Here is a 21,207-nt window from a genome sequence, read left to right on the forward strand (position 1 = left end):
CGGTGACCCATGTTACCAACTTTTTGGGCAGGGGGACACTTGAGTTTAAATGTTTTATTCGGTATTCAGTATCACTACAGTGGTGTTGTGGTGTATCTGATAAGTCAGATCAGATGCAGTATCCAGTCAGTAACTGCTATCCAACAAGAAGATCATTCAAATTTAAAGATTAATTTTTATTGTGGTTTGACTGCTGTATTTTTAACCCTACTTAACATAAAATTAATTTAATTCAGCTGTGCGCCGTGTGGGGCGCCGATTATGTGTTTTCGCATCCACCTCAAAAATATGTAGTTGCGCCCCTGAGCAAAGGCTGTAGGAAAGTATAGTTTGTTTTTATTTAGAAAATACGGATGTTTTGCTCGTTCATTTTCCTGTTGGAAAAGTGTAGATTGACCCTGTGTTGGCCCCCCCTCAGTGTACATTGCTTATTGCCTGGCCACCCTTATAGAAATGTTCTGGCTACGCCTCTGTCTGTACAACAGATGGAAAGGAAGCAACTTTTGCTCTGTGCGCGCGGGGTTGTTAAAGGAGCGCACTGCGCAGCCAATCAGCTGCAGCCATTGCTCAGCTCTGTTAATCGTGGATTAGCCACAACCGACTGCAGTCCACAGCACAAGGAGGAAGATAGTCACTGCCACTCACTACTCAGCCTCTCCATTATTATTAGCTCCCTGTCTGCAGCTGCGACTTTGCGCAACTGAATCTACCCAAGAGCACAATACGGATCTCAGGTAAAAAAAAAAAAAAAAAGGTTTAGAATAGCAGCAGGAAAATAAGATGGACCCATTCGCTAAGGAGTAGTTCAGGTAGGATTCATAAGATGGCCCTTTAAATTGAAACCCCGCATCTTGGAAACATCGCTCCGATTTTATTTTATTTTTTCCTTTCCGCTCCATATGTTCAAGACGGTCAATTATCCGGCGGTGGATCCCGCGTCCACCATCATGCACGGCGCCTGGCTTTCCACCGGGTGCCGAGAAAGCATGCCCGTGGCGGTGGAGAAACCCAAGAAAAAGGCGTTCAGCCTGGTCAAAATAATGTCCCTGACTAACAAGAAGGACCACGGACAGAATGCGCACCAGCAGCAGCAGCACCACCACAACAACAACATGCCGTTCACCATCCACTGTCACATCGGGAAGGAAATCAAGCACATTTGCAGCAACTGCAGCCGTGGAAACAACACGCAAGACGGTGGGTAGGATGTGTGACTGCGCCCTTAGCTGGCCGGGTAGGGTGGCTGTGCGCCTCAAGGCTCTGGAAGGGCGTTTGGTAGCAGATCTGTCACCGTGCTGAGCTCTAAAACAATTAACTGCATCATTTTGGGTGGTCTGTGAATAGAGTTATTGTAAAACACACCCGGTTGAACTAATCTTGGTTTGAAAAATCTTTTTTATGTTTTACTCTGTGATGCCATCCCTGTGGCATGCAGCCTTTACAGCGTGTTTGCTTCAAGCCTTTGCCAATTCAAAGTAAATGGATCATCACTCAGCCATCTTGGTAAACAAGTGTCTTTGATTAAAAGTTGGCCTAATGTAGGGATCTAACAGGAGTAGGATGTAGATAGCAGTCTTAAAGTGAGAGAAAATGCTGTGGTCACTTATAATCAGTCTTGGTAGGAACTCAGGTCTTTTTTTTAAAGTCCTAAATATATCATCATTTTCCTTTGATTCTTGCAAAGTGAGTCCCTGTCTCATCTGCCAGGATTTTAAGTAGATTGGAACATTTCCCCATCACCGAGATGGTTTTCTGTTTAAGATGTTCCAGTTTGTTTGTTTATTTAAAGAGACCTTTTCGTTGAATAACAAACAGAATGAACATTTTCATTACTTCAAACTGATTTCAGAACTACTCTAACAGCCTTTTAAGCTGTTTGATTTAAAGGAAAGCTCTATGTTCAAATCTATAATAATAATAATAATAATAATAATAATTGAACTTTATTGATCTAACATTGGAGAAATTCACTCTCTGCATTTAACCCATCCCCTTTGGGGAGCATTGGGCACCCGGTTAGCAGTGTGCGGTTAAGGGTCTTGCTCAGAGACCCAGAGTGGCAGTCTGTGGGAGTGGAGCTCAAACTCCGAACCTCAGGATTCCAAGCTCTATGGCCTAACAACTAGGCCACCACTCCCATAAAATCTTTAAGCTTTCTCTCTCCGATTCCTTTCTGAGAAGATATCACTAAGACAAACACTTTAATAACAGAATATGTTTCAAGTATTAAATTACTATGCAACATGACAACAGATTTTGACAGAAATTGTTATCATGCCCAGAGGAATTACATTTCTACTGTCAAACCTTGTCAAGTCCTTAAAGCTCACATCATTACATCATCCACGTTTGTCCATCAGGAGACTTCACTGGCTCTGGCCACATCAAGATATTACACTCTGTTCTTAAGGACATCCTAAATGCACAGAGACAGAACTATCTGTTAAGAATGATCCACTCTGTCTGTATGCTCCCATTTCCTTCCTGAATCTTTGTGACGTACATAATGAAGATGATTACTTTTTATCCTGACCAATTAACTGACCTAATTAGACAAACTGCTTGGGAAAACATTCGCTGTAACATGTAGCAGGCAGGTAATATTGGGGTTTAACAAGCACATACATGAATAATGAAAATAATCCTAACAGATGTGCCAAGCCATCCTTTGGGGTGTCTATAAAGTTTCTAAAAATATGGCATACCCGTCACGTGAGTGTTTGAAGTTACGCTGCTTCGAGTTGTTTTCTTTTTGCCTTTAGACCTTTATTAAAGGAAATGCAAAAATCAGCAGCGATTATGAAGTTATTTATAGACTGCCAGACAGGGAAGATTGCATTCAAGTACCAATCTGTTGGACAAATGTGTGCTCTGCTTTACTGTCGCCTCATTTATCCAGTTGTCCCTTTTCCTCAGGGAAGAGGCTGCCTTGTAAAGTGATTATTTCTGTTTTGGCAAATAGTCTTTTATGTTGGGATTAACTAAAAGGATGTCACGGATTGAAATCGGATCCTACTAGAGGTCATCTTGACTTTTAATATTATTATGGCTGTATCTTTTTAGGACATTAATATTTTGTTATGAATAGATCACAGAATCATATTGCAATTAAAGCCATAACTAGATCATCTTATTCAGCAGCCCAATCCTCTTGCATTGTAAAAATCAATCAATAGTACACAACTTTATGCAAAATGGTATATACCAAAAGAACATTTAAAGGTGGAATACTAATAAAGACTGGATATTTTATATTTTCCTTTTTAAATAAATAAATAAATAAATAAAAAACTTCTATCTTCATATGCTGATATATTGCCATTTAAAAACACCATATCAATCTCTTTTACTAATGAAATATTGCTATATGTCATCGCTATGCTACGAAATCCCCCAAAAATTCACAAAATTTTGCCATATTTTTATATGTTGATATATTGACACGGTATCGATCTATTTTACTAGCAAAATCTCACAAGAATTTGCAAAATATCACGAGAGTTTGTAACAGAGCGATGAAATTTCACAAGATTTTGAAAATAAAATAGATCGATACCGCGTTTTTAAAAATCAATTTGATATCAGCATATGAAAATATATTTGAGAATATTATTTTTGAAAGTGTCAGAAATGGATAACAAAACTGCTATTTTCAATGACTACTTATTTTTGTCCAGCTTTAACATCAGTATCGATATCGGTTATCGGCTACATGAGTTTTAAAATATCGGCATATCGGATATCGGCCAAAATCCCAATATCGTGCATCCCTAATTTAAACATAAGCATTTCCTTTAAAAAGGTATTTTCTATGTGTATATATTCACTTTAGGGCTGCAACTAATGTTTAATTTGCAAATCTATTAATCTGTTGATTGTTTTTTCAATTAATAAGTGGATAGCCAAAGGTTCCTTAAACAATATTTTTTTACTAAATTAACCTGGTGAAACCAAAACTTTTCCACTTGAGTTCTGGATTGAACATATTGACAGACGAAAAAGTTGTTTATCTTAAATGCAAAATGTTAACATATTTTTTTTTACAGTTTGGATATAATTACTGCTTTATATGGATTGCTCTGTTAGCTATGTTTTTCAGTCTCTATACTCTACTTAATGATTAATCGATTTCTGAAATAGTTGGCGATTATTTAAATAATCGATTAAATCGATTATTTCAGCCCCAATTCAATTTATACAATTTCTCACCAGACAACCAAGATAGATGAAAATACTAATGCCTGATTTTATAAAAAACAATTTTGTTAAAGATGAATAAAACCAAGCACTACGGAGATCTCATTATTCTACAGTACCCCTTGACTGAGTTTAAGCCAATCAAAAATACCTTGCAAAAGAAAGCTTTGTTAAATAACAACCATATGTAATTTCAGGGAACTTAATAGGATTGGCCAGGACAAATTTTTGTTTTTTAATATATGTATTGTTTTATTAAGCAAAAAGTCTAATTTGTGGATAAGCAGTTGCATATCATCCCCATCACACCAAAATAAAGGCAATTTTGTAAAGCAATCAAAGAGGGGTTATTTTTGAATGTTACCCCAACCTTATAGACATGACAGAAAATCTAGAAAAATGTAATCCGTTGATACCAAAACAGACGTTGCATGTCAAATTCTATATGATGCAAAAAAAAACAAAAAACTATGCCTTAGCCAACCCCCACAGCGGAAAAATTGTGGGAGCAGCATCATGCTGCGTCGATGAATTTGTCCCATAGGGACAGGAGAAGTTGGTCAAAGTTTATGCATGAGCTAAGGTTTAAAGTAGGGTAATCCTGTTAGAACACAGTAGGCATGCAGCAACAGTGGAGAGGAAAACTCATTTTAACAGGAAGAAAACAGCAGAACCAGGCTTAGTGTGAGTGTTTTTCTCTGGCGGCTGACTGTGAGTTTCAGGAGATTGTCAGACACACAAAAGTGACTTTGAATTGAAAAGAAGGCGCTTTAGTAAATCAGCTCTAGGCCAGGTTTCAGGCCACAAGGGTGATGGAGAGCAAATTTAGTTAGTTGCAATATAAGCTGCACCAGTAGCCAACTGTACAATTTGTATTTAAAGGAATAGTACACCCAAAACATGATTAGCCTTCATTTTCTACTCACCCCATGCTGAACAACACTCTGGAGTACTTTTTTGATATCTCAAATGCATCTGGAGATCTGGGAGGCTTCTTGCTGTCTGCTGACATTCAAATAATGGAGGTCTATGGTGCCTGAGACAGAAATGTCCATAAAAGTCCACAAAAAACGTGTCAATATTCCTCAATACTGCTCGTCCAATGTATTCCAAGTGTTCTGAGTGGGTAGCATCCAGAATTTACTCGAAACGAAGTCATTTAGAATGTTTTTAGAGCATAAACAGTAGTGTATAGGATTTCCTGAAAGCGCGCACATGTGCGTTCACGAGCCTACCACACTTATAGTATACCACACTCAACGTAGAATAGATGAAGTGAAGGAAAGAGTTGCCTTTGGAGATTAGAAAGAAAATGATAGACAAGCATGTTAAAGGTAAAGGCTATAAGAACATTTCCAAGCAGTTTAATTTTCCTGTAACTACAACTGGACATATTATCCAGAAATCTATGGTACAGGGGACTGGAGCATCCCATGATGTGGCCACAGGAAGATAATTGATAAATCAAATAGACGGTTTTATGTATGGTAAAAAAAAGACCTCACAAAAATTCAGAAGAGATTAAAGATAAACTCCAAGCTCAAGGGACAACAGTGTCAGATTGGGCCATCCAGTATTGTTTGAGATAAAATGGACTTAATGGGACCAAGTAGGACACCAAAGTTAAAAAACAATTCATTTAAAAAAAGTGGAATTTGCCAAACTACATGTTAACAAGCCACACATAATGTTCTATCAACAAATGATTTATAACTTTTTAACTTTTTACCTTGGCACATCAGCTCTTTGTTCACAGATGGGGGAACAATGAAGCATATCAGGAAAAGCACAACGTTGCTACTATGAAACATGAAGGAGGCTCTGTTATGTTTTTGGGCTACTTTGTTTCATCTGGTACATTGTGTCTCGGCAGTGTACAATCAAGACCATCAAGGGATTGCTGAGATAAATGTTCTGCCCAGTGTGAGAAAACTTGGTCTTGTTGCAACTTAGTCATGGTTCTTGCAACAGGATCATGACCCCAAAACACAGAGCTAAAAACAACCTATGAATGGATAAGAGGAGAACATTGGACCATTCTGAAGTGATCTTCATGGGTCCTAACCTCAATCCTATTGAGCCTTTTTGAAAGGAGCTGAAACTTGGCTTTTGGAAAAGGGCGCCTTCAAACCTGAGACATTTGGAGCAGTTTGCTCATTAGGACTGGACCAGAATACCTGCTGAGAGGAGCAGAACTCTCACTGACAGTTACAGGAATCATTTGATGCAGTGATTACCTCAAAAGGTTGTGCAAAAAAATATTAAGCTAAGGTTACCATTATTTTTGTCCAGAACTATTTATTGAGTTTTTCTGTTTTGAATCATTTGATTGAAGCATTAATTAAAAGCAATGTCTGATTTATTTATTTTTTTATTATTACTTTTGTCAGGTTCAAGTTATTTCTGTGTGGGTTTTTACTTAATTAAATGAGGGGTTGTTTGTCTATGTCTATAGCTCAGGGTAACCAAAGTTACTAGAACTATTAGCTTTATCAAAAAGGACAGTTTTAAGGCCATTCTTTAAAGAAGACAGGCTGTCTTCCTCGCAGACTAAAACTGAAAGTTAGTTTCACAGAAGAGGATCTTGGTAAATAAAATATCTGACATCCATTCTACTTTGGGAAATTCTAGGAACTAATTGTAAACCTGCAGTTTGCTGTTTTTACAACATAAGGAAGACTCAGATCTCTGATATAAGATGGAGCTTGGTTATTTAGGGCTTTATGTATGATGATGATTTGGTTCATTTCCACTGTGAAGCGGCACAAATTTTTGAGACCTCTGATTGGTGTAACTGTGTGTCGTTACCACCACAGTGAATAATGACCTTACTCGATTTAAAATTGTAAATGGCCTGTACTTAGCATCTTTTCAAGTCGGGGAACTCCAAATTGCTTTACAATACAATCTAAATATGTTTATATAGGATTAGAATATATTTTGCAGAGTAAAGAGAATAAAGATCAAATAAAGAATGTTTAAAATTGCGCACAGATCACCAAATGCAGCATCAGATGAGGACCTGTCACAATACAAATAAGCCTAAACATCAAGCCAGGGTTCAATAGAATGGTTTAGATTGAAACATATCCTTCTTAGAATTACCTGTGAAGGATGCTATATTTCTGGGTGGATCATTAAGGTAAGTGGTCCTCCTATTTGTCAATCATTCTGGTGATATGTTTACCGTATTTTCACGACCATAAGGCGCACCGGACTAAAAGGCGCACTCTCAGTTATGTGTCCCATTTCTGTATTTAACACACACATAAGGCGCACCGGACTAAAAGGCGCACTCTCAGTTATGTGTCCCATTTCTGTATTTAACACACACATAAGGCGCACCGGACTATAGGGCGCGTTTTTTATATACAGGTGCATGTCCTCTACTACCTTTAAATACCTCTACTGCGTATTTAAAAATACAGCGGGGGCAAAACTGAGTATGACTGTGCTTTATTCATGTATTTATTACAAAGTATTAATCAAACCTGGCAGCTGGCCGTGAGACAGACCAACATCGCAGATGACACAGTGCTGTGGTCACTCCTAAATTAACTTAAAATCCTGAAACCTGCTGACGGAATATGTTCGCTTTTATTGCCGGTATCCTGGTGCCTGCAGCTAAAATTATTTAGATGAAAAACACCTGCCAGCAGCCGCGGTGAACCCCAGGCTGCCCAGCCTACAGGCTGCTGATGAAGAGATTTCTGCTGTCAGCGCACCGCTGGTATGTGGGGGTCTGAGCGCCTCCGACAGAAATAGATAATCTGGATGAACTGACTGCAATTATTAAGTTTTCAGGTGGACTTTCTCACTTAAAAACATATTAAAACTACTTTATTCCCACTGATCACAGCAAATATAGCTGCAAGATTTAGATTATTTAGATGAAAAAACACCTGCCAGCCACCGCGATGAAAAGGAGGAGACGCGCCGGGGCTGCTGTTGAATTAAGTTTTCAGGGAGAAAAATACAGCGGGAGCAAAACTGAATATGATTGTGCTTTATTCATGTATTTATTACAAAGTATTAATCAAACCCATCAAAGTCATCATCCTCTGTTTCTGAATAAAACAGCTGCGCTAAATCAGACATGCCAGTTTCCCCTTCTTCGCTGTCAGTCACTTTCCGTGCAGCGCGGCTCCTCAGAAATAATGCCGGCTTTTGCGAAAGCTTGAACAACAGAGCCAGCAGACACTTTAGTCCAAGCATCTACAATCCATCCGCAAACTGGCGTAATCTGCCCGGCGCTGCCTTCTTATCCTGAAACTGTGGTCTCCGTCTGTCATCCATCGCTCCCACGCCGCTCGCAGCCTTACTTCGAACGGCTGCTTCACACCGATGTCGAGCGGTTGAAGTTCCTTTGTCAGACCCCCGGGATAACGGCGAGCACAGCGTTCATTTGATTCACCTTTTTTCACATCGGCTGTGAGATGGGCACGCAGCGATGGTGATGCGTGGAAAAAACCACCTAGTCTTCTCACATACACCTGCCTCAGCCAAGCATCCATCCAGCCTTTTCCATTTGCGTTAATATCATATGTCATCAGAGCGCTGTCTGTCTCGCTGGCAGCTCCCAGATCAGCTTCTCTGATTGGTTGATGCGGCGCGTCCAGCAGCAAAACTTCAATTTTTCCATCTCGAGCAGCAGAAGCGCGGCGCTTCAGATGCTTAAACGCTCCCGACGTGCTGCACCAAAATGCGCTGCGGGACCTTTTGCTGCACCTATATGCGCGTCAACCATTGACTTTGCATGTAAACTCGCTGCTTCTGCTGCACCTGCTGGGTCCGGTTCACACCGATGTCGAGCAGCGTTAATTTGTTTCCCCATGTTTTTCACATCAGCTGTGAGATGGGCACGCATGGAGTTACATATTAACAGCGATGGTGAGGGGTGGAAAAAAAACACCTGGTCTCCTTACATTCAGCCACTCTTTCATCATCTCCTCAATGAGGTGGTCTCAAAAGTCGCAGTTACAACACACATAAGGCACACCGCACCATAGGGCGCACCGCACATTTTGAGGGAAAAAAAAGACGTTTAAGTGCGCCTTATAGTCGTGAAAATACGGTACATAAGGCCGTCTTACGTGCTCGTCCCCATTTTCAATTACCGGTGGTGAGTCTGATATAGTGGAAAAATTGGAAATCTTTTGGAAAGTAAGCTTTTATGAGCGACGCAAACAGCAACTTTTAAACAGAGCGTGCATAAGGAGAAATTGGCTTGTGCACGCTCTTGCATGCAATTAATAGACGTTTTCTCTCTGGAGTGGGTACAGGGTTGTGCATGTGCTTTTTTTTTGTTAAATTGGAGAGGGTGCGTCTTTTCAAGAATTCGTGAAAATCTTCCATTATACCTTTTAATGCAAGTGGAAATCTATGGCAACAGTTAAAAGGAGTGGTAAAAAGTGGTCACTAGATGTCCAAAACTGTTAGACGTACTCTGTATAACTACAGAGAAAGGCAATTCTGTTTTATTTAAACTATTTAAAGGTAATGCATTTTTGAGTTTTTGGACATCTGTTAGTAAAAAAAAAAAATTACAATCCAAGGGTCAGGAGGTTGTAATGAGGATGCTGTATGTATGTTATCATGTCCATCTCACCTGTATCTTATCGGGGGTTTTTTTTTGTCTTGCTAAAATATTAGTTTCTTTAGTCTCATTAATTTGGGGGTTTGTAATTTTTTGCAGTTGCATCATTTTTTCTGTGTAACAGTTTGTGTTGGGACAAAATGCCGTTCATTCTTTTGCGTTTGATGTAAGACGGTTTAAAGTCGGTAGGCTGGGCATCGTGAATATTTCATGAAGAGCTGAAAAATTCCCTCGGTAATGAGTTGCTTGTCAGTCTGCTTAGTGTGTTTTTCCTCTTCTTTTTTCTGAGACACATCAATTGCTTGGAACGGGGTGCAGCCTCAAACTGTTTATACTCTGAGTGCGTTCTGCATAATGATATCTGACGTGCAGGTTTGTTTATGCCCTTTGTTCAGTCTCATTAAGTTACTACAGATTTCAAGAGGCCACTTGGCATGCATCTCTTACTGCTTGGAACTTTCAAAAAGCAAAATCATTTGTTTCTTTCAATTCCAGGTTTTTTGTTTGCACAACAGTTTAGCAGAACGCCACTCATTAATTCATTAATTTGTTTAATCATTTATTTACAGCTGAGGAAGTAGAGCGGCTGTCTGCCATGCGTTCAGAGTCCCTGGTCTCTGGCACACACACTCCGCCCATCCGTCATCGGAGCAAGTTTGCAACTCTTGGAAGACTCCTCAAGCCCTGGAAGTGGAGAAAGAAGAAGAGTGAAAAGTTCAAGCAGACATCTGCAGGTAAGTTTATTTATTTTTTCTTTCTAATTTAATAAAAAAAATGTTATTTCTACTGGATATTCTTTTATTTTTATATGTATTTTCTTATTTTGAGGTCCTCTTTAAAATGCAGCCCAGCTATATTCCGGCCTTAGTTGTGTCTGTGTGTATTTTTATTGCCAAACACATCCTGAATGCTGTAAATGTATTTTTTCAGACTGTACTTCCTAGTCTGGACAATGAACTCTTGCCTTTAGAGAGGCTGAGCAACTGATCTAATTCCAGGCTGAACAGGACAAGCTGTTCCGATTCTGTGATGCAAAATTTACGGTTCCCCAAAGTGAGTTTGCTGAGTAATTTGGCCTCAAGCTAATTAGATCATCTTCTCCTTATAATAACAGCTTTGATTTTCATTTCATGCCTTTCTCCCAAACAGTATTTCACCTTTTGGTCCACTCTACTTTCCCCCTAAACATTTGGCTAGATAACCCTTTTCATTGGCCAACACTTTTTTTTTAATCTGAATTGTTGAGCGTTCAGCTTGACAAAAATGAGCTGAACAAAAGCATTGGACAGCTTTAAATGCTTCTATTTGATGTTTTACCGTATTACACTAGAGAGAGTGCATGGGATAACAGTGTTGGAGTTACTGTAAATCCTTTCTTTGGTACATTTATGCATGCTCTATGATAAGAGCATCTCTCTTTTGTGGTGAAGGACAATAATCAAGAACTAAGCAACAAAAGATGCTTTTTATCCCTGGTGTTAATACACAGCAGAGCTGAGAGAAATGGCTCTTTTCATGTTTTTGTCATCCACTTGTTTTGTTTGCATAATGCTGCAGTCCCCAAATAATTTTGGTGCCTCTATTGTTCACATTGAATCCTCTTTCAAAGGCAGTTATAACCTGCCATGTCTAACTCCACTGCCTCAAAGTAAAGTTTTGGGTTTTTTTTGTGATAATTGGTCTCCCAAGTAGCTCCCAAAGCTCAGGCAGCTGCTAAGGCTGTGGTAGAGTTGTTGTGCTTCAACAGGGACAATACCCTGGCACATCGGTTTTAGACTGAAACATGAAACAAACTCTTAACCCCCCCGGCCCCACGTTGAATGGGATGTGACTCTTTTGCTTCCAGCAAGAAGTGGGCCCAGTGCTGCCTCTTGTTGCTATAGAAAGAATCCTACAAACTTCATTAAACTTACAAGAGATTTTCCAAAAACCTACTCGATACATTCCTGACATTTTACTACATTTTATCCTGGAATCATCCCTATGAGACTTTCTCCAAACATAGAGAATACTTTCTCTGAACTTACTAGTCTTAAATGCACCCAGTAACATCTGAGGAAGTTCAAGAATTAAACCAACAGATGGACATGGGGAAGGAAATGGTGCAGAAATTTCAGAAATTTTTTAGGGATTGTAAAGGCGTCTGCCGTTTAGGGGGCGTTCCACCAAAAGAGATTCTCAAAGTATGATGGCATAGAGTAAAAAAAAAAAAAAAAAAAGGAGCAAACAAAAAGCAAAAGCATTTAATTTAAAATGTTGAACATTATCTGAATAGTTTTCATACCTACTGCGGGTAAAATGATCTAACATTTTGTCAAGGTTTTATTGACATTTCTTATGCCCGAGTTAACAGTAAAAGAATTGACAAGTGCTAATGCATATCTTAGCCTTATAGTTTATTGAAATTCATGCAAGGAATGTAATGCATAAACTTCTAAACCTGAAAGTTTTGCAGAGCAGAAAAAAAAAAAAAAAATGGCACCTTGGTTTTCTAACAGTTATGAATATTTTGTCCCAACCAGAGTTTCTAACAGGATAGCTAAGTTAACGTGTTTAAGAAAATTATTATAATGTTTTGACATTTGGTTGGCTTTGTATCACCCAAAACAACTTTTCTAAACATTTACTGTATCATACTAGACACTGATTGCCTCGGTTCAATAAAAAAATATTTATTGCCTTCTCCTGATGTTCAATCTGCACTATCCTGCAGTTGTAGGAGATCGTGTGCGGATAAAAGTTTGAGATGAAATCTCCTATTTCAGAACCTGAGGGCTTAACGCTACAGTTTAATAACTAGTGCCTATAGCCAGTGCTTCCTAACCCTGGTCCACAGGGGACACCTGTCCTGCATGCTTTAGGTGAATCCTTGGTGCACCAGAAAAGAATGGATGAATAACAGGTTTCTGCAGCACATGATTGCAATGGAGGAGCCCTAACTTGAATCAGGTGTGCTGGAACAGAGGCATTTCTAAACCATTCGGGACACGGTTCCCTGAGGACCAGGGTTGGGAACCACTGGCCTAGGCTATGTGCAGCAGAGAAGGAACCCCTCCAGCTCCTGTCTCACTCACACAGCTCAACTTCTATACTACTACATATAGCCACTAAAGCTCAACCAATGCAGGCTTTTTAAGTTCAGTGGTAACACCAATGTATTTTTTTTTTATTGACCTCAGTCTTGCTGATACCTAAATTGTTTTTGTCTTCACGTTTGCCCTTGTAAACATAACTGTATATTAGAATTCCTGCTTGAACAGAGAGTGAACTAGCAGCCGCCTATGCAGATGTTAGTGTGGATAATTGGATGTTGAGCTCTATAGAGGATTATAAATGTGGCATGATATTAAGTTGATGAATTCCAGCATGGAGGGATCACAATCCTCACCTCAGGACAGATGAAGGAAGGGCCCAACTGTTGCTCCTGTGATCATGTCGCCTTGTAGCGGTTTGTAGAGTTTTCTCAGCAAGCTTGTATCAGGAATAGATCTAAGCCTTCAGATAACAGGCAGCTGGTTCGTCTGATGTTATCTCGGCTTCTTATTTTTAATCTCATTAGCAGATGAACAGCAAACACCAGGGGCAATGTTGTGCTGGCTTTAATAATACATGTGAATATCAATGACATATTTCATATGTTCAGTCTAATAATGTAACTATATGTATGTCGAAAAGAATGGCAGGTCTTCTGGAGGTGCAGAAGCTTTGCTTAGACAGAACTTATCAAGATTAGCGCTTTAGCTCCCTGTTGATAAAATACTCCATAAAAGTTTTAATGCAGTTTTTGTACCGCTTACTTTGAGCTACTCAGCCTCAGGGTTGGTAAAATATGTTCTATCTGGGTCACTTCACAGTGGAATATCCTTGCCTTTTTTTCCCTTTATTCTAAAAATCCAAGTGCAGCACTTAAATCAATAGAGAGGAGGTTGGATTTTGCGGCTGCATTTATTATGCTCTCAATAGAGTCTCCTCAGTAAGTGTCTTTTCTGCTCTCCGTAGAACAGATTTGATTTTCCAGTCTGTTTGACCTGTACACCGATTGAGTAATGGCATCCAGATTACCTTTTTTTTTTATGGTCGAAATATAAAGCTTTGATGCTGTTTGTTTCATTTTTTTTATCAGTTTTTTCATTTAGTTCAGTAGTTTACAATATCTTCCATTATTCTCCCTTTAAACCTTCAAAGTTTAGAAGCACATGGTTCATATCATTGCTTGAGGTGACATGGATGCACATCTGTAGTTTGTTTTTTAATGCAGACTGAACACACTGCTTCCTTCAGTGACTTGATTATAGAATGTACAGCCATCAGGTTTTCAGTACAAGACCTGATGATTTTTGAATCAAAATTATTTTTCCATTTTAATTATAACAGTATATTATGTAAAACATTCTGAGGAGATACAATAATTGATTTGAACCTCACTCTCAGGTGGGGCTGGGCATGTGTCTACTTCAATTTTACCAACTGTATCTTATCCTTCCTAAATGCACATGGTCTGTTTGTCCGATCTGAATGAGCGTTTGTGTTAATTATATTGCACATCCCTTGCCCATGACTGCTATGTTAGGAAATCTTTAACAATTGTTTTTAATTAAATAGGAAAAGAACAATTGTTTGCACCATTACACTCCAATTTATTTAATTTTCTACCTGCCCTTGGTTTACCCTAATTTGGTAATCTGCTCAGGTTTTTGCTTGGTTTTTCAATTAGTTTGCACTTATGGAAATGGGGGAAGTCTAATTTGCAGTTAAGGCATTTCTTTGGTACAATTTTGGTTGCTAATCTGGATTACCCCATTCTCTAATTGTAATGTAAGCTTGGATATCAGACATGTATATGTAAAGGAGTGAGTTTGAAAATGTGTCTAGCCCCTGAAACTGCAAAGCGGGACCCTGGCTCTCACAATAATGCATCATGTTGTTGTATAAAAAGAAAAATAGTCAAGTGGGGTCTGCAGAGGTTTACATGAATTCTTCATCCAGCGGTGCCATATGAAGGAGTTTGCCCAGAAACCGGTGGGTTGTCGGTTCAAGCCCTGGCTCCAGCGTACAGTGTCCTTGTGTCTTTGGGCAAGACACTTCACTTGATTGCCTCCTGATGGTGGTCGGAGGCACTGGAGGCAACAGTATACGGCAGCCTCACTTCTGTCAGTGAGCTGCAGGGCAGCTGTGGCTACAATGTAGCTTGCCATCATCAGTGTGTGAGTGAATGGGTGAATGACTGCATATGGTGTAAAGCGCTTTGGTCAAATCCTCTGGCTTGTGAAAGCGCTATATAAGTACCGTATTTTCACGACTATAAGGCGCACTTAAACGTCTTTTTTTTCCCTCAAAATGTGCGGTGCGCCCTATGTGTGTTGTAACTGCGACTTTTGAGACCACCTCATTGAGGAGATGATGAAAGAGTGGCTGAATGTAAGGAGACCAGGTGTTTTTTTTCCACCCCTCACCATCGCTGTTAATATGTAACTCCATGCGTTCCCATCTCACAGCTGATGTGAAAAACATGGGGAAACAAATTAACGCTGTGCTCGCTGTTCAACCGCTCGACATCGGTGTGAACCGGACCCAGCAGGTGCAGCAGAAGCAGCGAGTTTACATGCAAAGTCAATGGTTGACGCGCATATAGGTGCAGCAAAAGGTCCCGCAGCGCGTTTTGGTGCAGCACGTCGGGAGCGTTTAAGCATCTGACGCACCGCCAACGTGGTGCTGCTGCTCGACATGGAAAAATTTAAGTTTTGCTGCTGGACGCGCCGCATCAACCAATCAGAGAAGCTGATCTGGGAGCTGCCAGCGAGACAGTACAGCGCTCTGATGACATATGATATTAACGCAAATGAAAAGGCTGGATCGATGAGGAGATGATGAAAGGCAGGTGTATCTGAGAAGACTAGGTGTTTTTTTCCACGCATCACCATTGCTGCGTCACCTGCGTGCCCATCTCACAGCCGATGTGAAAAAAAGATGAATCAAATGAACGCTGTGCTCGCCGTTATCCCGGGGGTCTGACAAAGGAGCTTCCACCGCTCGACATCGGTTTGAAGCGGCCGTTCACAGTAAGGCTGCGAGCGGCGTGGGAGCGATGGATGACCGACAGAGACCACAGTTTCAGGATAAGAAGGCAGCGCCGGGCAGATTACGCCACCGTTTGCGGATGGATTGTAGATGCTTGGACTAAAGTGTCTGCTGGCTCTGTTGTTCAAGCTTTCGCAAAAGCCGGCATTATTTCTGAGGAGCTGCGCTGCACGGAAAGTGACTCTGACAGCGCAGAAGGGGAAACTGGCATGTCTGATTTAGCGCAGCTGTTTTATTCAGAAACAGAGGATGATGACTTTGATGGGTTTGATTAATACTTTGTAATAAATACATGAATAAAGCACAATCATACTCAGTTTTGCTCCCGTTGTATTTTTCTCCCTGAAAACTTAATTCAACAGCAGCCCCGGCGCGTCTCCTCCTCTTCATCGCGGTGGCTGGCAGGTGTTTTTTCATCTAAATAATCTAAATCTTGCAGCTATATTTGCTGTGATCAGTGGGAATAAAGTAGTTTTAATATGTTTTTAAGTGAGAAAGTCCACCTGAAAACTTAATAATTGCAGTCAGTTCATCCAGATTATCTATTTCTGTCGGAGGCGCTCAGACCCCCACATACCAGCGGTGCGCCGACAGGAGAAATCCTTTCGTTCACCGCGGCTGCTGGCAGGTGTTTTTTCATCTAAATAATCTAAATCTTGCAGCTATATTTGCTGTGATCAGTGGGAATACAGTAGTTTTAATATGTTTTTAAGTGAGAAAGTCCACCTGAAAACTTAATAATTGCAGTCAGTTCATCCAGATTATCTATTTCTGTCGGAGGCGCTCAGACCCCCACATACCAGCGGTGCGCTGACAGCAGAAATCTCTTCATCAGCAGCCTGTAGGCTGGGCAGCCTGGGGTTCACCGCGGCTGCTGGCAGGTGTTTTTCATCTAAATAATTTTAGCTGCAGGCACCAGGATACCGGCAATAAAAGCGAACATATTCCGTCAGCAGGTTTCAGGATTTTAAGTTAATTTAGGAGTGATCACAGCGCTGTGTCATCTGCGATGTTGGTCTGTCTCACGGCCAGCTGCCAGGTTTGATTAATACTTTGTAATAAATACATGAATAAAGCACAGTCATACTCAGTTTTGCCCCCGCTGTATTTTTAAATACGCAGTAGAGGTATTTAAAGGTAGTACAGGACTTGTACCTGTATATAAAAAACGCGCCCTATAGTCCGGTGCGCCTTATGTGTGTGTTAAATACAGAAATGGGACACATAACTGAGAGTGCGCCTTTTAGTCCGGTGCGCCTTATGGTCGTGAAAATACGGTAAAGACTATTTACCATTTCTGGATTATTTAGTGCCAACCTAGAGGATGGGCTTATTGTAATTCTAGTTTGATGTTCACTCTAAAAAAGTTAATACATTACAAAAATACAAAGAGAAATTATGTTGCGATAAAACATATTTCTTTTATTGTTTTGTTTTATATACTCAGGTTATAGGTGTTTATAGCTGTAGGCTGGAAGGATCTTCTGTAGTGGTCTGTCTTGGACCGGATCTGGAGAAGCCTCTTAACGAAGACACTAAGCTGTTGTTTGGCAGTCTTTTAAAAAGGATGCTCACTGTTGTTCATAATGTTCTTTACTTTATGAGGAATTCTTATTTGTTAAATAATCCCCAGAGGTTCCAGAGAAGTTCCTAGAACCCTTTGTTTTAATTTGAGGTTGGTGGCTCTCAACGTGTTCTTATGCTTTTAGACAACTATTTTGTAAACCTCTTCATACTGATTGATGGGACTGAGCAGATTTAAACTTTTCCATTTCATTGTTTTGATTCCAGTTTCTTTTGATTCTGGTGTCCAAGTTTTTAAACAGTAAGGGGGGGGGGGGGGGGGGGGGCGGTTGCTAACCAGAATCAATTCTGGGTGATGTTGATTTCTTGATGTTTAATTATGACAATAATAAGTGAAGCCTTATTTGGACTGGATAGCTTTTCTTTTTCCTAATGAACAAAATAAGTATTTTAAATGTAATATTTGCCTACTGATTCTATCTTTCTAATAGTATAATTGGTTTGATCTGAAAAATGTAATTTAAAAAAAGCTTAAATTAAAGTAACCTTAAACATGGGTAAATATTTTTTTGGCCAGAGTTTATTTTTTTTCTTTTAAATAGGAGAATATTGAGGGTATAGTGGAAGATGTTATTTTTCCCAGGTGAATCACCAAAATAAGGGGTCCTCCTAATTGTCAATCGTTCTGGTAATATGTTTACGGTCGTCGTACATGCTTGTCCCCATTTTCACTTACCAGTGGTGAGTCTGACATAGTGGGAAAATTAAAAATCTTTTTTGGAAATTAAGCTTGTATGAGCGATGTAAACGGCAACTTTTAAACTGAGCGTGCACAAGGAGAAATGTGCTCGTGCACAGGCTCGCACCTGTTTAATAAGCGTTCTCGCTCCGGAGCAGGTACAAGGTTGTGCATGTGCTTTTTTCTTTTTAAAGTGGAAACGGCGGGTCTTAATACAAAAATGTGAAAATCCTCCACTATACCTTTAAGGGAACACATCTGTTCCCTTGCTAAATTCGGTCTCTGCAGTGTTTTGATAAAGCAGTTCAGTCAAGTTACTGCTTCCCCGTCAGTCTAAAAATATGCTGTGTTGATTCTGGGTCAACTCTTTGATAACACTTTTTACTATCCCCCTAAATATTTGCTTCCCATGTGGGGCATAATCAATGTTTAATGTGGCTGCTTACAGGAAAATCTTAAAGCATCTGCAAAAAGGCACAATTTATTTAAACTTACATGGTTTGTTTTTGTTTAATTTTATTTACAACCAATGATTTTCCTTAAAAAAAAAAAAAAAAAAAAAAAAAAAAACAGGGAATAATTTAACTTTTATGTAAAAACTAATTTAAGGATTGGACCCAATCTAACACTGAATATGTTTGAAAACTTTTATGTACAAAAGGATGTTTGACATCTTTTTAGTTTTGATTCATTTCTAGTGCAGCATATTGTGCCGTTGCCATAAAATAGCAGGCAGAGTTACTACTCTTGGATCAAAAAGCACAGATGGCAGAAGCTGTGATCCTTCTCAGAAGCTGAAGCCAAAGTACATAGGCCTAGCGGGAGTCCTCTGTACACAGCGTTACACATCCTCATTTCTCATTCTCACCTGGTTCCTATGCAGGGATAGATGTGGTAATAATCAGCTCAGGTACCCAACAGGAGAAGAGCTACATTTTTTTAGGCCTATAAGCAAATCAGAGATGTACGGATCAGAACTTAGTGGCCCAGTCCCATATTTTTATTTGTTTTTCTGCAAATTATGGTTCTGTTTGAGAACTACAATTTTGGAAGGTATAAGAAAAACATTACCTGTTATCTTTTAGTTGGCCATTCTTGCCATGACTGATAATTTATTTATATTTTGTACAGAACTGGAATTACTGCATGGGTGTGAGAGACGAGTTACTGTAAAAACTGGTTTGCTAATATTATAAAACAAAGACAATATTATTATTGTGGAGTTTACATTTTTTTAATCTGCTTTTAAGCCTGATCAAACCAGATGTGCCTCAATAAGTCATAAAAACAAAGCTTCTACTTCTTAACCATTTAGAGAGAACAATATGTTTCTCTGTAAAGTTAATGTAGCCCTACAAAAGTTTCATCAGAGCTTGCAGAGTGGGGTTTTTTTAATTTTTGATTTATGGTTTACTGATTGGATGTGGTGCACATATTTTATTTTGTTAAAGTTTTGTGCATTTTTGGGGGTTTAAGCTTAGCTTCAAGAAATTGTATTTGAAATGCAGTTTAAAAAAAGAAAGTGGTTTGTACAGTAATTGTTGTATTGAAAGCACCACATGCACATTTTCCTTTAGTGTAATTCTTTTTTTCCATTAGGTTTCATTACTTTGTCTAAAAGTCCAATTGTCTATTTTTTTGTTCTTTCTAAAAATGTCACATTTTGTTACCACTTGTCAATCCTGATATAAAATTGTTGGTATGTATTTTAGGTATGTTTGTTGGCTCTGGTTCACTGAATTGGATTGTGCTACTGATGGTGTGATAAACCATCATATTACTGATCCCTGGTGGCCAGGTCAAATCTATTTTTCTGCCTGCTAAGCTCCTTAAAAGCACGGTAAAGCATACTGTGTTACCATGACAACCACAAATGGTGAGCTGCAGTTCATCTTTCTAGACACATCTAATACAGTTCTCTGAAATGCACTGGTTTTTATTTTGCTCAACATGTGTATGCAAACCAATTAAAAAAAAACTTGCTCTATTTCCACATCATATATATTTTATTTTTAAACAACAGAACCCAGATGTTTGATGTTGCAGTGTTCCTGCATGTGCTTCATGATAGAAACCTCAAACATATTTTAATTTAAATTTGAGTGCAAGCATGTTGTGATTTATTTATCAATTTATTTTTTTATGAGCGGATTTTTGAAATTCCTCAATTTGACACAGTTGGAACTTCAGTATGTAACTATTTAAAGAGAATATTTTGATCAGAATGAACTGTATGCAAGTAATCCAACCTATGTAATAGGTAAGGTAAGGCCTGTTTCCTTCTGATGGTGGGAGTTGTCAAATACACAAGTTAAACTGAACTAACACATAAAAGATAATGATGCTATGGATAGCGGGGTATACAAAGATCTTTAACCAACCTCTCCTTTATACTCCCAGCTTTGGAGAGGAAAATGTCCTTGCGACAGAGCAGAGATGAACTCATCAAAAGAGGGGTTCTGAAGGAGATCTTTGAAAAAGGTGAGCTGAATGCTAAACAACCTGATCTATTTATTTACTGTTTCATAAGTCCCTACTCTCTGATTTTTCTTTTTGAAATATTTGACATGGGGCATCAGAAAATATCATCTTTACTGGTTGAAGTTTTATCGAAACTCTGAAGCTTCTATAAGAAAAAGTCTGTATCTGAGTCATGCTAATTCTGTGCTACAGGGCTTTAAGAAAACAGTTGGCAAGGCTCTACAAGTCCCCATGCTCCTGCCAAAATGTGGAAAGTGATGATAAGGAAATTGTCTTTTTTTATATGTAATAAGAGTTAGAAATTAATTCCAATTTCATGCTGTAGTGCAGTGTCATCACATTGAGGCTACAGAGGGAGTACAACCAGATTTCTTCCATAGAACTTGCCTGAAAATCCTTGTGAGAGATTAATGCACAAACCTCTAAACAACAAATTCTTTCAATCCTACATTTGGAGACCAGAGAATAGTCACCATATATCGATTTAACTGACTCCCCGGCAAAGCTTTATGATCTTAGATGTTTATATTATTAAAAAATTCAGGTGGCTGGTTAGCTGCATCCCAATAAATAAGAATACCATCAAGAAGTT

The 21,207-nt window shown here is 39.1% G+C and overlaps 1 protein-coding gene across 4 annotated transcripts in view; it reads left to right on the forward strand.

Annotated features, from left to right (window-relative positions):
• Nucleotides 1-21,207, forward strand: part of LOC119795709 (phosphatase and actin regulator 1-like) — a 76,119-nt gene that overhangs the window by 35,336 nt on the left and 19,576 nt on the right. Inside the window, exons 1-4 of one of the 4 annotated variants that reach the window (XM_038303868.1) lie at nucleotides 585-809; nucleotides 909-1,197; nucleotides 10,363-10,527; nucleotides 20,535-20,615. In XM_038303868.1, the coding sequence (XP_038159796.1) occupies nucleotides 948-1,197; nucleotides 10,363-10,527; nucleotides 20,535-20,615 (496 nt within the window). In that variant the 5' untranslated portion in view covers nucleotides 585-809; nucleotides 909-947. Of the gene's footprint in view, nucleotides 1-584; nucleotides 1,198-10,362; nucleotides 10,528-20,534; nucleotides 20,616-21,207 lie in introns of those variants that run through there. The other 3 variants (XM_038303867.1, XM_038303870.1, XM_038303869.1) reach the window with 3 other exon arrangements.

This window comes from Cyprinodon tularosa, unplaced genomic scaffold, assembly GCF_016077235.1.
Source record: "Cyprinodon tularosa strain WSP-4 unplaced genomic scaffold, ASM1607723v1 ctg52, whole genome shotgun sequence".
In the NCBI taxonomy this organism is placed as follows: Eukaryota; Metazoa; Chordata; class Actinopteri; order Cyprinodontiformes; family Cyprinodontidae; genus Cyprinodon; species Cyprinodon tularosa.